Source organism: Artemia sp. Qi Xiang Cuo, chromosome 3, assembly GCF_049724085.1.
Source record: "Artemia sp. Qi Xiang Cuo chromosome 3, ASM4972408v1, whole genome shotgun sequence".
In the NCBI taxonomy this organism is placed as follows: Eukaryota; Metazoa; Arthropoda; class Branchiopoda; order Anostraca; family Artemiidae; genus Artemia; species Artemia sp. Qi Xiang Cuo.
In genome coordinates, this window is record NC_142796.1 from 16,780,902 (window position 1) to 16,800,072 (window position 19,171).

The following is a 19,171-nucleotide window of genomic DNA, read 5'->3' on the forward strand; positions in this document are numbered from 1 at the left end:
TGTGTGTCTAAGCTTTTGTGTGTGTAAGTTTTTAAGTGTATGTGTGTAAGTTTTCGTGTGTGTGTGTGTGTGTAAGTTTTTGTGTGCATGTAAGTTTTCGTGTGCATGTGTCAGTGTGTGTGTGTGTGTGTGTGTGTAAGTTTTTGTGTGTGTGTAAGTTTTTGTGTGTGTGTAAGTTTTTGTTAGTGTGGGTAAGTTTGTGTGTGTGTGTAATTTTTTGTGTGCATGTAAGTTTTTGTGTTCATGTAAGTTTTGGCGTGTGGGTGTAAGTTTTTGTGTGTGTGTGTAAGTTTTTGTGTGTCTAAGATTTTGTGTGTGGGTGTAAGTTTTTGTGTGTGTTTGTAAGATTTGTGTGTGTTTGTGTGTTTGTGTAAGTTTTTGTGTGTGTGTGTGTGTATGTGTGTGTGTGTGTGTGTGTGTGTGTGTGTGTAAGTTTTGTGTGTGTGTGTGTAAGTTTTGTGTGTGTGTGTGTGAGTTTTGTGTGTGTGTGTGTGTAAGTTTTGTGTGTGTGTGTGTGTGTTTGTAAGTTTTTGTGTGTGTGTGTGTGTAGTGTTTGTGTGTGTGTCATGTGTAAGTGTTTGTGTGTGTGTGTGTGTGTGTGTTTGTGTGTGTGTGTAAGTTTTTGTGTGTGTGTCAGTTTTTGTGTGTGTGTGTTAGTTTTTGTGTGTGTGTGTGTTTTTTTTGTGTGTGTGTGTGTGTGTGTGTGTGTGTAAGTTTTTGTGTGCAGGTTAGTTTTCATTAGGATGTGTTAGTTTTTGTGTGTGTGTTGTGTGTGTGTGTGTATGTTTTTGTGTGTGTGTAAGTTTTGGCGTCTGTGTTTCAGTTTTCGTGTGTGTGTGTGTGTGTGTGTGTGAGTTTGTGTGTGTGTGTGTGTGTGTGTAATTTTTTTTTTTGATTTCATTTTTTTTGTGAATTTAATTTTTCTTGTGCATGTGTTAGTTTTGTGTGTGTGTGTGTGTGTGTAAGTTTTTGTGTGTGTGTAAGTTTTGGCGTGTGTGTGTAAGTTTTTGTGTGTGTGTGTGTAAGTTTTCATGTGTGTGTGTTTAAGTTTTTGTGTGTGTGTATTTTTTCGTGTTTTTTTGTTATTTTTCGTGTTTGTGTTTTAGTTTTTTTGTGTGAGTGTAAGATTTTGTGCGTGTGTGTAAGTTTTTGTGTGAATGTAAGTTTTTATGTGAATGTAAGTTTTCGTGTGAATGTGTAAGTTTTTTGTGTGTGTGTGTGTGTGTGTGCGTAAGTTTTCGTGTGTGTGTGTAAGTTTTTGTGTGTGTGTGTAAGTTTTGTGCGTGTGTGTTAGTTTTAGTGTGTGTGTAAGTTTTTGTGTACATGTAAGTTTTTGTGTGAATGTAAGTTTTTGCGTGTGTGTGTAAGTTTTTGCGTGTGGGTGTAAGTTTTTGTGTGTGTGTGTGTGTAAGTTTTTGTGTGTCTAAGCTTTTGTGTGTGTAAGTTTTGTCTTGTGTGTGTGTGTAAGTTTTTGTGTGTGTGTGTGTGTGTAAGTTTTTGTGTGAATGTAATTTTTCATGTGCATGTGTAAGTTTTTGTGTGTGTGTGTGTGTGTGTAGTTTTTTGTGTGTGTGTAAGTTTTTGTGTGTGTGTGTAAGTTTTTGTGCGTGTGTGTAAGTTTTGTGTGTGTGTGTGTGTGTGTGTGTAAGTTTTTGTGTGCATGTAAGTTTTTGTGTGCATGTAAGTTTTTGCGTGTGGGTGTAAGTTTTGTGTGTGTGTGTGTAAGTTTTTGTGTGTCTAAGTTTTGTGTGTGGGTGTAAGTTTTTGCGTGTGTGTGTAAGTTTGTGTGTGTGTGTGTGTGTTTGTAAGTTTTGTTTGTGTGTGTGTGTGTGTGTGTGTGTGTGTGTGTTTGTGTGTGTGTGTGTGTGTGTGTGTGTGTGTGTGTGTGTGTGTGTGTGTGTGTGTGTGTGTGTGTGTGTGTGTGTGTGTGTGTGTGTGTGTGTGTGTGTGTGTGTGTGTGTGTGTGTGTGTGTGTGTGTGTGTGTGTGTGTGTGTGTGTGTGTGTGTGTGTGTGTGTGTGTGTGTGTGTGTGTGTGTGTGTGTGTGTGTGTGTGTGTGTGTGTGTGTAAGTTTTGTGCGTGTGTGTGTAAGTTTTCGTGTGTGTGTGTAAGTTTTCGTGTGTGTGTGTAGGTTTTTGTGTGTGAGTGTAATTTTTCACGCGTGTGTGTAAGTATTTGTGTGAATGTAAGTTTTTATGTGAATGTAATTTTTCGTGTGAATGTCTAAGTTTTTGTGTGTGTTTGTGTGTGTGTGTAAGTATTTGGGTGTGTGTAAGTTTTGGCGTGTGTGTGTGTACGTGTTAGTATGTGTAAGTAAGTTTTCCTGTGTGTGTGTGTGTAAGTTTTTTTGTGTGTGTCTTAGTTTTTGTGAGTGTGTGTAAGTTTTTGTGTGTGCGTCTGTGTTCGTGTGTGTGTGTCAGTTTTTGTGTGTGTGTGTGTAAGTTTTTGTGTGTGGGTGTAAGTTTTTGTGTGTGTGTGTGTGTGTAAGTTTTTGTGTGTGTGAGTTTTTGTGTGTGTGTGTGTGATTTTTTGTGTGTGGGTGTGAGTTTTTGTGTGTGTGTGTGTGTAAGTTTTTGTGTGTCTAAGATTTTGTGTGTGTAAGTTTTGACGTGTGTGTGTAAGTTTTCGTGTGTGTGTGTATAAGTTTTTGTGTGCATGTAATTTTTCGTGTGCATGTGTAAGTTTTTGTGTGTGTGTGTGTGATTGTGTTATTGTTTGTGTAAGTTTTTAAGTATGTCTGTAAGTTTTCGTGTGTGTGTGTGTGTAATTTTTTGTGTGTGTGTAAGTTTTTGTGAGTGTGTGTGAGTTTTTGTGTGTGTGTTAGTTTTTGTGTGCATGTTAGTTTTTGTGTGAATGTAAGTTTTTGCGTGTGGGTTTAAGTTTTTTTGTGTGTGTGTTTGTTTTTGTGTGTCTAAGCTATTTCTTGTGGTTTTATGTTTTTTGTGTTTGTGTTTTTGATTGTGTGTGTGTGTGTAAGTTTTTTTGTGTGTATGTTTTGTTTGTTTGTGTGTGTAAGTTTGTGTGTGTGTGTGTGTGTGTGTGTATGTTTTTGTGTGTTTAAGTTTTGGAGTGTGTGTGTAAGTTTTAGTGTGTGTGTGTGTAAGTTTGTGTGTGTGTGTGTGTGTGTGTAAGTTTTTGTGCGTGTGTGTGTGAGTTTTTTTTTGTGTTCATGTGTAAGTTTTTGTGTATGTGTGTGTGTGTGTGTAAGTTTTTTTGTGTGTGTAAGTTTTTGTGTGTGTGTGTGAGTTTTCGTTTGTTTGTGGGTGTTTAAGTGTTGTGTGTGTGTGTGTGTGTATGTTGATTTTTTCATGTTAGTTTTATTTTTCATTTCTTAATTAGTGTTACTTATTCTTTTTTTTTTTTTGTGTGTGTGTGTAAGTTTATGTGTGTGTGTGTGTGTGTGTAAGTTTTGGAGTGTGTATGTTAGTTTTCGTGTGTGTGTGTGTAAGTTTTCGTGTGCCTGTGTAAGTTTTTGTGTTTGTTAGTTTTGGCGTGTGTGTTTATTTTTTCGTGTGTTTGTGTTTTATTTTTGTGAGTGTGTGTGTGTGTTAGTTTTTTTTATTGCGTGTGGTTGTTTTTTTTGTGTTCATTTTTAATTTTTTGTGTGTGTGTGTGTGTGTGTGTATTTGTTTGTGTGTGTGTATGTTTGTTCGTGTGTGTGTGATTTTTCTAGTGTGTGTGTGTGTAATTTGTTTTTGTTTGTGTGTGTTTAATTTTTTGTGTTCTTGTAAGTTTTTGTGTGCTTGTAAGTTTTCGCGTGCATGTGTAATTTTTTGTGTGTGTGTGTGTGTGTGTGTGTAAGTTTTTGTGTGTGTAAGTTTTGGCGTGTGTGTGTAAGTTTTTGTGTGTGTGTGTGTAAGTTGTTGTGTGTGTGTGTGTGTGTGCTAGTTTTTTTGGGTGTGTGTGTGTGTTTTTGTTGTGTGGTTTTGTTTGTGTGTTTTTTTGTGTGTGTGTGTGTGTTAGTTTTTGTGTTTGTGTAATATTTTTAGTGGGTTTGTTATTTGTCGTTTGTGTGTGTGTGTAAGTTTTTTTTGTGTGTGTGTGTTTAAGTTTTTGTGTGCATGTAAGTTTTTGTGTGGATGTAATTTTTCTTGTGCTTGTGTTTGTTTTTTTGTGTGTTCGTTTGTTTCTTTTTTTGTATGTGTGTGTTTATGTTTGGGTGTATATCTTTAAGTTTTTGCGTATGTCTGTAATATGTCTTGCGTGTGTGTGTGTAAGTTTTTGTGTGTGTGTGTAAGTTTTTGTGCGTGTGTGTAAGTTTTTGTGTGTGTTTAATTTTTAGTGTTCATGTAAGTTTTTGTGTGCATGTAATTTTTTTCGTGTTGGTCTCAGTTTTTGTGTGTGTGTGTGTAAGTTTGTGTGTGTCTTAGGTTGTTTGTGTGGTTGTAAGTTTTTTGTGTGGTTGTGTTTGTGTGTGTGTGTGTTTGTGTGAGTTTTTGTGTGTGTAAGTTTTTTTTGTGTGTGTGTGTGTATGTTTTTTTGTGTGTGTGTGTGTGTTTTTTTTTTTTTGTGTGTGTTTTTTTTTTCGTGTGTGTGTTTGTTTTAGTGTGTGTGTGTGTTATTTTTGTGTTTTTGTGTGTGTGTTTGTGTAATTTTTTGTGTTTGTGTTTTTGTTAGTTTTTTTGTGTTAATGTGTAAGTTTTTGTGTGTGTGTGTGTGTGTGTGTAATTTTTTGTGTGTGTGTAAGTTTTGGCGTGTGTGTGTGAGTTTTCGTGTGTGTGTGTGTGTGTAAGTTTTGTGTGTGTGTGTGTGTAAGTTTTTGTGTGCATGTTAGTTTTTGTGTGCATGTATGTTTTTTTGTGTTTGTGTATTTTTTTTTGTGTTTGTGTGTGTTTTATTTTGTTTTTGTGTGTGTGTATGTTTTGGCGTGTGTGTGTATGTTTTCGTGTGTGTGTGTGTAAGTTTTTGTGTGTGTGTGTAAGTTTGTGTTTGTGTGTGTAATTTTTTGTGTGTGTGTAAGTTTTTGTGTGCATGTATGGGGACCGGGGGAGGACCTTTGGGGCCCAGGGAGGGTGTTTGGGGATCCGGGGGCCCTTGAGGATTGAGTGGTCTTTTGGGAGCCCGGGGGACCTTTGGGGACCGGGGGAGGGCCTTTGGGAGCCCAGTGGACCTTTGGGGACCGGGGGAGGACCTTTGGGGGCCCAGGGGACCCTTGGGGGCCGGTTGGCCCTTTGGGAGCCCGGGGGACCTTTGAGGACTAGGGGAGGGCCTTTGGGGTTCTGAGGAGGGCGTTTGGGGGATAACATTTCGAAATTTTTACTTTTTAGTTTACTTTTTTTTTGCGGCGCATCCCTGCGGCGCATCCTGCGGCGCTTTCCTGTGGTGCCTCCCTGCGGCGCATCCCCTGCGGCGCTTTCCTGACCCACGGCGCATCCCTGCGGCACATCCTGCGGCGCTTTCCTGGCCCACGGCGCATCCCGGCGGCGCTTCTCTGGTCCGGGGGACCTTTGGGGGCCGGGGAGGGCCTTTGGGGGCACAGGGAGGGCCTTTGGGGCACACGGAGGGCCTTTGGGGGTCCGGGGGGACAGTTGGGGGCCTGGGGGACATTTGGGGACCGGTGGAGGGCCTTTGGGACCCCGTTGGTCCTTTGGGAGCTCGATGGGCCTTTGGGGGGCCCGGGGATGGCCTTTGGGGGTCTGGGTGGGCCTTTGGGGGCGCCGGTGGCCCTTTGGGAGCTTGGGGGGCCTTTGAGGACCGGGGGCTTCCTTCGGGGTTGGGGTAGGAGGATTGGAACCCTTTGGGGTTGGGTTAGAGGACCTCACAACACTGTTCAAATGAAACTTGTGTATTATAACGACCACAGAGTTTCACCATTAAATTCTCTTCTAAAATCTCTTCAAAAATCATCTTTTAAAATGTCTCTAACTGTTTCGCCGAAATAGTTCCATAACCTGTCTAAAACAGTTTCGCCCAAATAATCCCTAAACGTAATTCAGCGTGTTCCTTTTGTTTTTGGCATCTCTGCGCTAATGCATTTCAAATTAATAAGAAACCTGATTCCCGCGCTAAAACAATTCATCGCTAAGATGTTTCTTGGAGAATTGTTTCCATGGCCTTTGGCTATTAATATCCTTTGGAGTTCGACCAAAAGAGTTGTTTCCGAGGCACAGACATTAATGACTTGGATCTATTCCTGGAGAATCGTTTCTCGGCGAAAATTTTTAAAGTCTGACAGATGATGTCATTGGTTGATTGATCTGTCAAGAAAGGGGAAATTAATTTTCTGTTTCTAAGGGGAATTATTGATTCACGATATGTGAATTGAGGTCGACAGCACAGGTGTTTGACATTCGCTGAGAGCGTGCACTTACAACAACAACAACATCGACCTTGGAAATTTAGGTCATTGACCCCATTAACCACGTGTTCTCCCCAGGGACTCTATGCCCATATATGGTGTGCTGTCACGAGTCAATAAGGCCTTTCTACTAACGAATGGATATTTAAAGGATTAAATTGCTTCCTTGTACCACAAATGTTGCCTGCATTTGTTTAATTTTACTTTAGCTACTTTTGGCTATCTTGGAAAGGGATTAGGTTAGGAAAATGAAACTTTCAGGGATGGGTCTACAGGATAAAGTATGTCCCGGGAAGGTATTTTGGAGTACCTACTTTCACTCCTTCTCCCTCTAGAGGGTCCTGAAGTTTGTCTGCATGACAGGTCTATACCTATTGAAATTTTGACAAAACAATATTTTACCTTAATTTTCAATTTTCAGTTTCTTTATCTCTGGCTGTTGTTCTAAGAATACAATTCCTGTTTTTTGAGTAGAATTTTAAGCTTTATCAATTTTTTTTTTCAAAATTAGGGAAATGTACTGTAATATTATTAAAACCTTATAAATTGGAACTCAGCAAAGCTGTGAGGCTGAAAACAATTTTGTTGTACTTCATTTAAGCAGAAGATCTATTTAGCAAGGTTTCACTCTTATAACACACTGATTTTTAAAGGTCAGGACCCTTTAGAGGGAGAATAAGTGGAGAAAGGTAATTCAAAATACCTTCCCAGGACATACTTTAGCCTGTAGACCCATACCTGAAAGTTTCATTTTCCTAACTGAACCCCTTTCGAAGATAGCCAAAAGTAGCTAAAGTAGAATTTTACCCAAATCTTAAGCATGGGAGCGACTACCTATCCAAAAATGTTTCATTCGCGAAGATTTTAATTTCTAGAACTTGCAGACAACGCCTTATCCTGAAGTGCATCTGGTTAATTTTATGTCAATAATGATTTTATAGATCAGTAAGCCTTCGATAGCTCAGTTGGTGGAGCGGTGGACTGTAGAGGTTAAGCTAATATCCATAGGTCGCTGGTTCAAATCCGGTTCGCAGGAATTTTTGCCCCTCCTACCCCCTTCAATATTTGCTTCCAGTATCAGCATTTTTTCTTTTTAGAACGGTAATAATTTTTTAGGGACTGCAACAATTGAAATATTTCTTGAATTTATGGCCGCTAGAGGCGCACTTAGCTGAATATGTGCATGTAAGAGGAGGCAGAGAAAGAATTTTTACACATTTTCCTCTTTAACAACCCTTCTCACAGAAATACTCATAGAAATACATAAATAATACCGTAGAGGATTGATATTTTAGGCTGAAACGAACTTTTTGGAAGCATCAGAAGTACTGCTGTTTATTCTTAGGTCTACATGGGTTGATTCCAATCTGTTAATCAGAAATTAAGCGTTTTAGCTACTGGGGAGAGACGTAAAAATAAGTTGATCTTAATAGTTCAAACAGTTTAAAAACAACGCATGTAAAAAAAACCTTAATAGTGTCTAATATTTAAAAACTAATGTGTCTAATATTTAGACCATAATGCTGTTACATTATTAATTTAAATTACACTTTTCAAATATCAGTGTAAAATAAAACCGAAAAAAAAACAAATCAAGAGAAAGGTAAATATTATGAGTCTATTTTCAATAACAGCCACATACAGGTAGGGTCCAGTGGAACCGATTATAGGGGTAAGAGGTCAAGCCAGGATTTACCAATAGACCCACTAGGCCCAGGCCTAGGGGTGCATAATGCCAGGGGGTGCAATAAATTATTACTGAGCATTTTTTTCTTAAAAAATTGGACTGATGTGATCTATCGTCAAAGTGCCAGGTGCACCCCGCCGCCGCGCAAATCCACGCCTCAGAAATCACGAAGCGTGCAAGTCAGCTATTGAGTTTTCATCCCGACAATTTTGAGCCTATGATTGTAGATGAATGCTTACATTTGAAACCCTTCATGGTACAAAATATTGATGAAGAAAAAAACAGGAATGACTTTAACTGACGTTAGCAAGATTTTGCGTCATTTGGATGCAGTTGAAATCTATCCAGACATTGGCATTGCCTTATGAATGGTTCTTAGTCTGCCTGCCACAAACTGCAAAGGAGAAAGATCCTCCACCCATTGTCAGGTGAAAAACTACTTAAGATCTTCAATCAGCCCCGACAGAATGACATCAACATCCCTGCTCACTGTTGAGGGAAGGCTGACTCAAGAGACATCGTATGATGACATCATAGACACCTTCGCACGAAAAAAAGGAAAAGAGGAAAGCCTTATTAATTGGCTTTGAAGATACTTAGTCCTACTTACAAAATAATGTATAATGCCTACATGTATTTATGTATTGCTATCTACCTGTAGCTATCTAATGGATTAAGCTTATTCCAATACCTTGTTAGCTTATTTAGTTTACTTAATATCCCCAACGTACAAATATTTGATTCTCAAATTATTCATAAGTGATGTTATTTTGCGATAAAATAAAAATAATCATCATAAAGACTATTTTTTAAGGAAAAATTACCCCCCCCCCCTCCTATGGTATGAATACGGAGCGCCAAAAACCCTTGGGCCGAGAAGCGCCAAAGCTTTAAATCTGGTTCTGCAGGGGGTACTCGCCCCTTCCCTTGGATTTTCCGCTATAGTTTGAAAAATGCATTTCCTCCCAACCCTAAAATTTCGCGAATCGACAACACAAGTAGGGTCACAATATTAAAACCTTTCTTTATTTTTCTTAAATTATGCTTTTGCAGCTGAAGAATTATTTGAAGCATTGTAAGTCTGATTTAGTCATTTTTTTTTCTTTTGCTAAGCACACGCAAAAATCATTCCTACGGATCGTTGCCGATTTAACCCAACCCTTCCCTAACAATAGAATGCGAATAATTATATGAAAACAAATTTTCTGTTAACAAACTTTCTATAATTTATCCCCGTTCCACAATAGGTAAACCAAAATGGGATAAGGAAACAAACCAGTCATTTGACCAAATACCCAAGTGTTTGATCGAATTTCGGCGGATGGGAAAATGAATAAATGAAACTACGCTAGAAGTAAACATACTCTTTCAAGAATACATCTAAAATTAACCTATTTAACGTATCAAAAATCAACATAAAAAGTAGATTTGCTTATGTAGATTAGGCTGAATACTCATTTGCGCTCTGCACCCATTCCTGGGAGTTTTATTGATCAAACTTAACAGCTTTCTAAGATTTCGTTACCCACTGGTCCTACCAAAAAGTTAGGCATTTGATCAAATGACCAGACTTTCATTGAACTATGACCCACTTAGGGGGGCCATTTGAGCTCAGGCCCATATAAAAGATAAAAGTCCTTACCAAATTTCAGTTCTAAATTGTTCTTTTCATCTTCTAGTCTCTTTATTTTAGTCACCAGTTCTTGCATCTTCCTCCTCAACTCTTCTTCCTGGCTCTTGTAAGAATCATCCCTTAGAGCTGAAGCCCTTCGAATACTTAATACATCTCTCTCGAGGTTGTCACATTTATTTAGAGCTGCTTTCACCTGGTCATTAAGTTCGTTTACTTGAGTCTCTGCAAGCTCTGCTCGGCTTTTCTCTGCCTAAACGAACAACCTTAATGCTAATTACTAACAGTAATCACAAATATACGCCAACAAAAGGGGGCTATAAAATCATCACACAATACATTCCTCCAAAAATAAAAAAGCGGCCGAAAAAGCACTTTATATATTTCAACACCCTCTTTAAAATCACTCGTGGCCAAGGACGTATCCAGGTCCTTGGCCCTGTTTTTTTGTAACCCCCCCCCCCCAAAAAAAACTCTGTTTTTAACCCTCCCCCACCCCAAAAAACAATCCTAGATACGGCCCTACTCGTGGCATTTTAATCTTTTGTAAATTTCATAATAACGAATTATTTGTATTTTTAGGCACACACGTATGTCGTTTTTCAAAAGTTGCGCCAGTGCTAACATGCGTCTTTTATCGGATCTGTGAATGAGCCTTTAAGTTTACTTTTGAATTTGCTCTTTGTTTCGACCTAACAAGCCGGCCTGTTGAAAGTTTCAAAAAATATTTTTTAGAAGTAACCATGGCTATTTTTACAGGGCATACAGACTTAAAATATATACCTCGCTCCGATGGCGTAGAAAAGAGGATGGAGCTTAGACCCCTCTTTTTTCTAAAAAATGTCAATTCTGACTATTACACATTTTATTTATTTAACCTTAACTCATGTATTAGACAAAAATATGTACATTTAACTCCATTAACTGCACCTCTTTTGTTCTTTTAAAAAAAACTTTGTTACTAGGGTTTGGGTAAAGCCAATACTAGGGGTTAGGGTGTGCGGCAAGGGAGAAAAACATCTGGGGAAACAAGAAAACACTTAAATATGTAAATAAATGGGAAAATAATAATTTTCACCATTTAAATATAATTGAAAACGAAGGTCATAGTACCACGTACGCTCTGGGTGATTTTCTAGTATGGGTACGGTGCCCCCCTCCAGCTTTTTTGTCGGTAATAATATGAATATAATATTTTTTATGATACAGAAAAACACTTTTCTGAAATAAAGCGGGAGCAATAATCCCGCAGTTTTCTACTCTGCCATATGGGATATCCTATTTTTCTTCTTTCGAAGAAAAAGTGGCAAAGATGTTGCCACTTTTCAGATGTTGCCAATACTAGGGTTAGATCGCAATAAAAACTTGTGATCAAACCTAGAATTAGTTTGAAAGTAAATAATTTTAAAACGAATCTGTCAAGATTTGTTTCCTTTTTTAGCGTAAGATTTTTGTATAAAATAAAGGTTGGTTTAAAAAAAAATATACACGAATCTATCTGCTTTGTCCTATTTGCAAAATTTATTCTCTTCAGCTTCTTTCAAAGAAGTTCGCCCCAATCTAAAGAAAAGGTTATAGATTTATAAAAGGAGAACCATAACCCACATTTACACTTATAATCCTAATATTAACTTTACAGTTTTACTGAGTAATAATAGAAGATGTTGGCTGTTTTCTTAGAGAAAAACTTGACCTTTCTCTCTTACCAGCTTCCGTTAGTCTTTAACCTGGGCTATGCTTGCGGTCTTAGACCCACGTGCGATACTTCTGTAAACTATGCTCAAGTCCCAATCTCATTTTCATTATCCTAGTTTCACTGGAATATTAGGGAATTTTTAAGAAAATGAGTTGATTGTTATGAAATCTTATGGATTTACATGGGTATGGGTATGTCCTATTGCTCTTGGTCTATTTATTCAGTTTGTCAAAGAGGCATGATTATAGACGCCTAAGGCTGTATTATTTTTGTTGTCTGAAGATCTTGCTTCATCGAACGTCATCAACTCAAACTGTCACTTAACGGGCTGACAAAGCTGTTCAAAACTTTACCGATATGCGAAAATCTGCGCAAAAAAAGAAAAAAAGAAACAGAAGCAAAGTTTTAATAGAATTTCTTCTGCTTTTTGGCACTAATTTGACAAATAAGGCATTGCTGTTTCTCATCATCATCACTGCTATGACGAAAAAAAATGTCTATTTTTCTACTCTGCCACATGGGCTTTCCTTTTTTCCCCCCTAAGAAGAAAAAGTAGCAAAGATGTTGATCAGTGTCCATGATACCCGTTTTTAAAAATTCTCGCTATATCACTCTCATTTTTTTTTATACCACTTGGATAGTGAAGAAGAAGAACCCAGCTGTGCCTGTCCAGCCCTTTGAGGAAAAGAAAAAGAAGAAAAAAGAGCTACCCATGGAAAAAAAAGTGATTTTCCTTGTTGGTCAACGTGGGGGGTGTATTTTTCCTGTATGGGTTTTAACATAAGTATTTTGTTTAATAACAAAATTATAAATCAGGAAGATAAAACGAGGTCCAAGTGACAATTAGGGTCCATTACTGCATTAAGGTCTGAGCAAAGTAAAGCGTCAGATCAGAAGAGTCACTAAACAAAATATTTTTACTTCTTAAAAAGAAAATTAATTTAGTCTTTTCGAAACTGACAAACAGAACTGATTCATATAATGTGAAACAATTTAAAGTCAAAAGTGACTACATCATATGTAGGATAATACAACACAATAAAATCTGCTTCTCTTGGGTGCGGTGCCATATTTGACTGATTTCGTTGCATAATTCCCTGTAGTTAATTTTTCGCTATTAGTCTCCAACACGAAGCAAAGCCTGTGAGAACAACTCAATTTTTCATAACACTTGGATTTTGTTGGCTAAAACAAATGCAGTCTTTTACTGCAAAATAAAGCGCCATTTTCAATTCAATTTTGTTTTTACGATTTACATGCAAATGAGAGAGGTTCCAAAATTCTTTTACAAGCTTCAAGCAATTGCTTACATTTTCGGGAGAACCAAAATCTTCTGTTATCTTGATGCAACTATTTAAATTGCGCACTTGATAAGGAGCACCAGCAAGTATGAAAACAGCGTCTCCTAAGAACTGGACCACAGTGTAGCCCTTGACATTGTATTCATTTCTTAGACGTTGTCTTACATTGTAATCCAAAGAATTACTTTGGTCGTGCATGGGATCATAATCTTCACCAATCATTTTGTTGTTTTCATTGACAACTTTTTTTAAAAGATCTCGAGTTCTGTTGGGGTCATTGGCATGATAAATATGCCAAATTTCCCCAGGAAATTTTTTTGTTACCCTTGATTCCATGAATCATTTTTGAATCCACATGCTCGCGGTCTGGGCAGCTGAAAGACTGCTAATAGATTTTCGTTTCGGGTGTCTTTTGGCACAGATACATGAACCATGACGTTAACAGCATCTGAAATATCAATGTGAAGATTGGTTGTCGTGACCTCATCTAAAGCTGGGTGGCCATAGGCAACGTACATTTTGGGCCCCAAGTCTGGTGTCTTAAAAAAAACGGGCATTCTTCGTATTATCTCCAGCTCCTATTATCCTTTCCTATTAAATTTACTAGTTCTATGGGTATAATACCCAAACGGCTTCCATGAAGTCTTTGAAACGTCTGGGGGAAAACTATGCAAAATAATGTTCATCAGGCCAGTCTTTCAACTTCAGAAGGGTAGGTAGATTATTACTATCCTTTTGGAATACTTATTAAAGCCTTCCCAGAACTGAGACAAACGTTCCATTTGAATTATATCTCCCATTTTGCTATTAATGAGAGTACAGTTATTGGGACCGAATTCTTTCGAAAATTACTGAGGCGTCCATAAACTTCTATTTAAATTCTTATGAACATCTGCAACAACAACCGGATTCCCTTTTGTTCATTTTTCTCGAAATAATTCTTGATTTTCTGAATAACGGTAGAGTTCTATTCGAAGAAGCTCCCCTTCACATTCCACTAAGTGAGGAACCGGAAATTTTATAATTGATCTCTCACACAGTGCAGGCATTCTAAAATCCTGTCTAACACATTTCCAGGGATAACCTGAGTTGGCATTAAACTCTTTTTTTAAATAAGGATTATGATTAGAACAGAAGAACCAGCCTCCAGAGTCTCGATCAGTGAAGGATTTTCTTTCTTCTTTAACCCTCCGTTGATTGTTTTCTCTGTAGCAGTCAATACAGACGATAAATCCGCATTTGGAACATGTCCGGTGGAAACTGAATATGGAAGTCTCATAGACATCACAGTTTTCCCTTAATCCATTTGACACGGGTTTCCAAGCAATTTGTTGGATATTTGGATTTTGCTGCCGGACAGGTTCTTTTTAAGCTTGCGTGAAATTACAAAATTTATACCCTCTTTTCCTTAAAATAAATTGAACACAGTCTGCGTTGACGCCTAATATTGATGCATTTATACTCGGTAACCACGGGGAAAGATCATTTAGCTTAGGGTCTTTTCTTATATCTGGGAAACGTGCAATAGATAATTGTCTGGATTTTACATATCTTAACTTTCTAAGCCCATTTAATCTGCAAATAAAGCCATTCGATTGTTTTATTAGACATTCTCTGCAAATATCCCAAACATCCAAATGGTATTGCAGGTCGCAGCAATCCTGATTTTGGAAAAAATCTTCGATTGCGCTTTCTGTGCGCTATCAATGGCTCAGTTGACCATTGACTATGCATATTCTTTTTCTAGATGAGTTCATCACTGCTAGCTGATTAGTTTGGACACAATTGCTATTTCATCACCTTTATCAAAATTACTATATATTTGTTTAAAAATTTTCTTTTTATAGTAAATAACAAGGCGACAATCTATTTTCCTCTAAAGAAAGATGATATTAATGTTTAAAAAAAAATACAAATGACACAAGTAGTAATACATAACGTATTACACAAAAAGTAACTACAGAATTCGTAAGAAATAGAAAAGGAGATATATAAAATAATGCACATTACAGCGGTGGTTTGGAATATGGTCAACTGACTAAAGGAGATCGGAGCCACTTTTGGATTTCTTTGAATAAGTCCATAATTTACTAAATTAACTTCTTTCCTAATTAACTGCCTTTAAAAAAGTGATTAATGATTGAGCCATTGCAACGGAAAATTTGATTTGAATTAGGAATACAAGGGCAAGGAGTTCAAGAGCAAGACAGACGGATTCAAAGGCCAAGACGAAAGAACTCAAATAGCATTAATATTTAAAGGGAAAGAAAGACGGAATGTTCTCTTCCAGTGTTTTAAGAGTGTACATATGGAATTGTTAAGCTGTTTTTTTTTTCAAAGAAAATGTAACGTATTTTTGGCAATTTGTTTCAAATTTTTAAAACATGGACATTCAACTAAGACAATTTGCTTGCCAAGCCATCAAGTAGCATATTAAGCGAGGTAGTAAGTAAATCACCAATTCATGTCTTAAAAATATTCCAACATCGTGAGAAAGTCCCTCAAATTTGAAAGTTAGTCTTGAGAAAACATTCAAAATAATCATTAACCTAAAAAGAAATCCATTTTGAAAAGCGAAAGTAAAATACAGTATGGGCCAATAAATACTGCTGTTTTAGCTTGAAAAATGGCACACCTGTCCAGCCCTTAAAATTTGCCTTGCCTTAGGTAAATAAGATTACCTGCAACCTGGCCTCATTAGTTTCTAAATCACTGTAGAGGTTCTGAAGCTTAGCTTTCAGACTACCCATACTCCTGTTATTTTCAGAAAAGGTAGTTTCCGTCTCTATAATCCGCTTTTCAGCCACATTTATCATACTTCGCGCATTATTCAATTCTTCTTCTAGCTTCAACTTGGTATCTTCAAGTAGAGAAATTTTGTGACGGCTTTCATCAATAGTGCCTTGAAGCTCGTTTCCTTCTGATTCAAGGTCACGTATTTGAGCTTTCATCTCTTGGTTACCTACGGGAAAGAGAGATGAGAATAGTTGGGTTTAAAAAGATAGGATAAATCATGCTTTTCCGTTTGCGAAAAATTAAGAAAGAAAAAACGGGTTTTAATTGCGACAAAGCAGTGCAATAAAAATAAATAAAGACAAAACAACACTTTAATTAAAACAAAATCCAAATATTTTGGCCCCACGTCCGGGAGCCTTTCTCAACGGAAAAAAAGTGAAAAGAATGAAAAAACAAAAATCGTTTTTAAAAAATAACACACGTAAAAAAAATACGACAATTGAACACACGAAGAAGAAAACGAAAAAAATATAAATAAATAAATAAGAACAACTCACATTATAAACAAACTTCATTTGCTTATAATGTGACAATCTTATAAACAAAGGAAGTTTGTTTATAGTGTGAGTTGTTCTTATTTATTTATATTTATTTTTCTTTTTCTTCTTCGTGTGTTCAGTTGTCGTATTTTATTTTACGTGTTTTATTTTTTTTAAATGATTTTTTTTTTCGTTTTTTCGCTTTTTTACGTTGAGAAATGCTCCCGGACGTGGGGCCGAAATATTCAGAATTTTTTTATATAATCAAAAATATAAAACCTTCCTAAAAGCTTAATTCAGTTCCCGTGTTGAAAACAATATAATTTTGAATAGATATCTTTTTTTGCCATAGCTATCAAAAGAGATGAAGTATTAAGATACTAATTAAATTCACTGGAATCAGTAAAATCACTTACAAATGCATTTACAATTATCAATTCGGTTTCAATATTTCAAAAGGACACTTTTTTCGGTAATTTTTCCTTTTAATTACACCTCACTCAATATCATAGAAAGTTAGTAACAGAAAAAATCGTCATTTGGCAATTTCTGAAACAATCTGTTTATTTTTCGGTAAAAAAGGTTGAACTAAACTGAAGACAACATGTAATTTAAACATGTGTCTGTTTTTCATAACCATACAAATAGCTGCAGACTAATCAAGTTTACTGGAAACAATAAACAATCTCTTGGAATAAATAAAAAGGGGACTTTCAATTTGAGCGTGAGAATATCGGATTGTTATTTTAATTTTATACGACATTCCAAATAAGGAATTAGCTCCCTTTTGCACAGTCAGGACTACACACGTTCTCGTACCGAGTCAAGACTTGTCTTGTCTTCAAAGGTGAAAATCTTTCCTCTTACCTGTGTGCGAAAGTGTTAATGTCCATTAAACACGTAAGGGATGGATATCTCGAGCCAAAAGGTTAGATTTTTAAAGACGTTCATTATTTCCGGGGCCCAGCCACCTTTCCAACTAACTGGTCTGGGCTCTTTTGAAATTTGAAAGGCACGGAGCCTACCTATAGCCAAGGAGATTGTATTCGAAAATTCAAAAATTTTGAAGATTTTAGAGATTTCAAAATATTTTAAGACAAGATTTGAAAACTTGCTCTTATAGTCCCAGCACTAGCATAGAACCTTCAGAGTTTCATATTTCGGAGAGTTCCGAATTTTGAAACTTGAGGCCCACTAGCACCTAGGGCGTACAAGCTAATGGTCTAAAAATTTTTTGGGGAAGCCTCCTTGCCTTTACTTATGTGCATACCGAATATCAAGCAGGTCTGGACCAAATTCCCAAGGTTTTAAAAATCCACCTTACTGTCCTCTTCGTTAAAGGTATTTGCCCCATAAGTCACATGCAGATCTGACAACATTTCTTTCAAAGAAAGGGCGTTGGCTTCTAAAAATCATGAATATGTACCGTTTGACGAAAGTACTTGTCTTTTAAGTTTCAAGCCAATCGAGAAAAACAGCATAAATTACATTGGTAATTTAAAGACTGATTAGGGGGAGGGGAGGGACTAAGGGCCCACTCGGTGCTGCCAATTATACCAATTTCAAATCATTCCATATTTCTTTTTTAAACTACGTGTTACTTGTTTAATCTTCCGCTTGGAACTTAGGAAGCTTATAAGGACTTCGTGCAGCTGAGACTTAGTCCGTTCAGACACCACTTATTTTCTGTATCAAATTAGTTCGTGGCATGTAAGTAGCTCGTTTCGCACTGAGCCTTGTTTTTAGCTTTATGTCGTTCAGCAGCTTCGACTGAGCTTATTCTCACACCACGTTAGGAAATAAATAACTTTTGTTTGGAATTTCTACCAGCCGCCCTTTTCCTTCCATTCAGACAGAGGGTCGAGGGAAGAGGGAACTAAGGGTTAACTTGGTGCTTCCAATTACGCAAATTTCAAATCATTGGATGTTTCCAGTCCAAACTGGGTGCTACCTGCCTACTATTCTTCTTAGAAGTTACGAAGTTAGGGAGGAATACATGCAACTTAAACTTAATTTGTTTTGTATTGGATGTGAAACTAGTTATTTTCTGCACCGAATTAGTTCGTGGCATGTACGTAGATTGTTCGTACTGAGTCAGAACTTAGCTGGATTTTAGACTTATTGGAGATTTTAAACTGTATTGAGTCTGCCTGCATCTTCGATTGAGCTCGTTTTCGCACAATGTCAGGACCCGCATAATTTTGTTTGAAAGTTCCACGAGCTTTTCCCTTCCAATTATGTAGATTAAAAATCCTTGCAAAATTTCAGTTTAAAGAGGGTGCAAATTTCTTATCATTCTGCTAAGAAGTTGGTAGCGAATCGGGGCGAGTGTTGGAGGGGTCAAGGTTCTAGTTAGTATCCCCAATGATACATTTTTGAGTTCTTCTGAAAACAGGTTATTTGCATAATTTTGGCTCTAGCTTCTTGGTCTACATCAGTATTTTCCCTATGGAGGAGCCATTTTTACCTTTCTACAATTCTGAGTGAACTAGCTATCTCAAAAATTTATCTGATTTCAATGGGGGTGACAAGGATACTTAAGGACAATAAAGGATGTGATAGAAAGGCTGATTGCCCTTCAATCCATTTTAACTCTTAAACAGAGCACCAAAAGTCAGAAATTGAGGAGGAATGAGCTATTTTCTCAACTCGCTACGACCTCCAATCTATACGATGATCAATGGAAAAAATAAATACTGCTCTTTACTAAGTCAACCAAGTAGTCTTTGGTCAACGTCAACTACTCTATGCCAGCTAAGTCTAAGTGAGGCAGTCAACTAAGCATCACAATTGATTGATAGTCCCTGCCACAATATAACTTACTTCTTCTTCTTTTGCAAGAAAAAAGGGTTTATTCATCAACAATAAACATAATAGAACCTGAAGCAAAGCTTCAAATGGTTAAGCACCAAAACTACTTACTTTCCAATATAGAATCTTTTTCTTTAACCGTTGCAGATAGTTGGTTTTGTACTTTTTGCAATTCGGCTTTTAGGGATTGCTCTCGATCAAGTGCTTCTTCAAGTTGATGCTCTAATTCCGCCATTTTTTCCAATGTGCTCTCATTTTTCAGCAAGGCACTTTGCACTGAACATTTTAGTTGCGTAGCATCTGACTGAGTTTGTTCCAAGGCTTGCAGTGCATCAGCATGTTTTTTCTCGAGGAAAGAAATTTCTGCTGCGTGTCTGGAACTGAAAGATTGAGAGCTGTACAACTTTTAGCTTTACCAAATTTTCAATTTGAAAGTAATGCTAATTCTAAAATCTAATTAACAAGTAGTTGAGC

General features: G+C 37.1%; 1 protein-coding gene and 1 non-coding gene across 2 annotated transcripts in view; one reads left to right on the forward strand and one right to left on the reverse strand.

Moving 5' to 3' along the window:
* LOC148953810 (uncharacterized) overlaps positions 1 to 19,171 on the reverse strand; it is a 273,349-nt gene that overhangs the window by 51,104 nt on the left and 203,074 nt on the right. Inside the window, exons 16-18 of the mRNA XM_089085651.1 lie at positions 18,809 to 19,077; positions 15,293 to 15,573; positions 9,627 to 9,867 (exon numbers count right to left, since the gene is read on the reverse strand). Coding sequence (XP_088941777.1) covers positions 9,627 to 9,867; positions 15,293 to 15,573; positions 18,809 to 19,077 — 791 coding nt within the window. The remainder of the gene's footprint in view (positions 1 to 9,626; positions 9,868 to 15,292; positions 15,574 to 18,808; positions 19,078 to 19,171) is intronic.
* On the forward strand, positions 7,248 to 7,333 carry TRNAY-GUA (transfer RNA tyrosine (anticodon GUA)). Its single transcript is given in 2 exon segments — positions 7,248 to 7,284; positions 7,298 to 7,333. It is a non-coding gene; the product is annotated as a tRNA-Tyr (tRNA).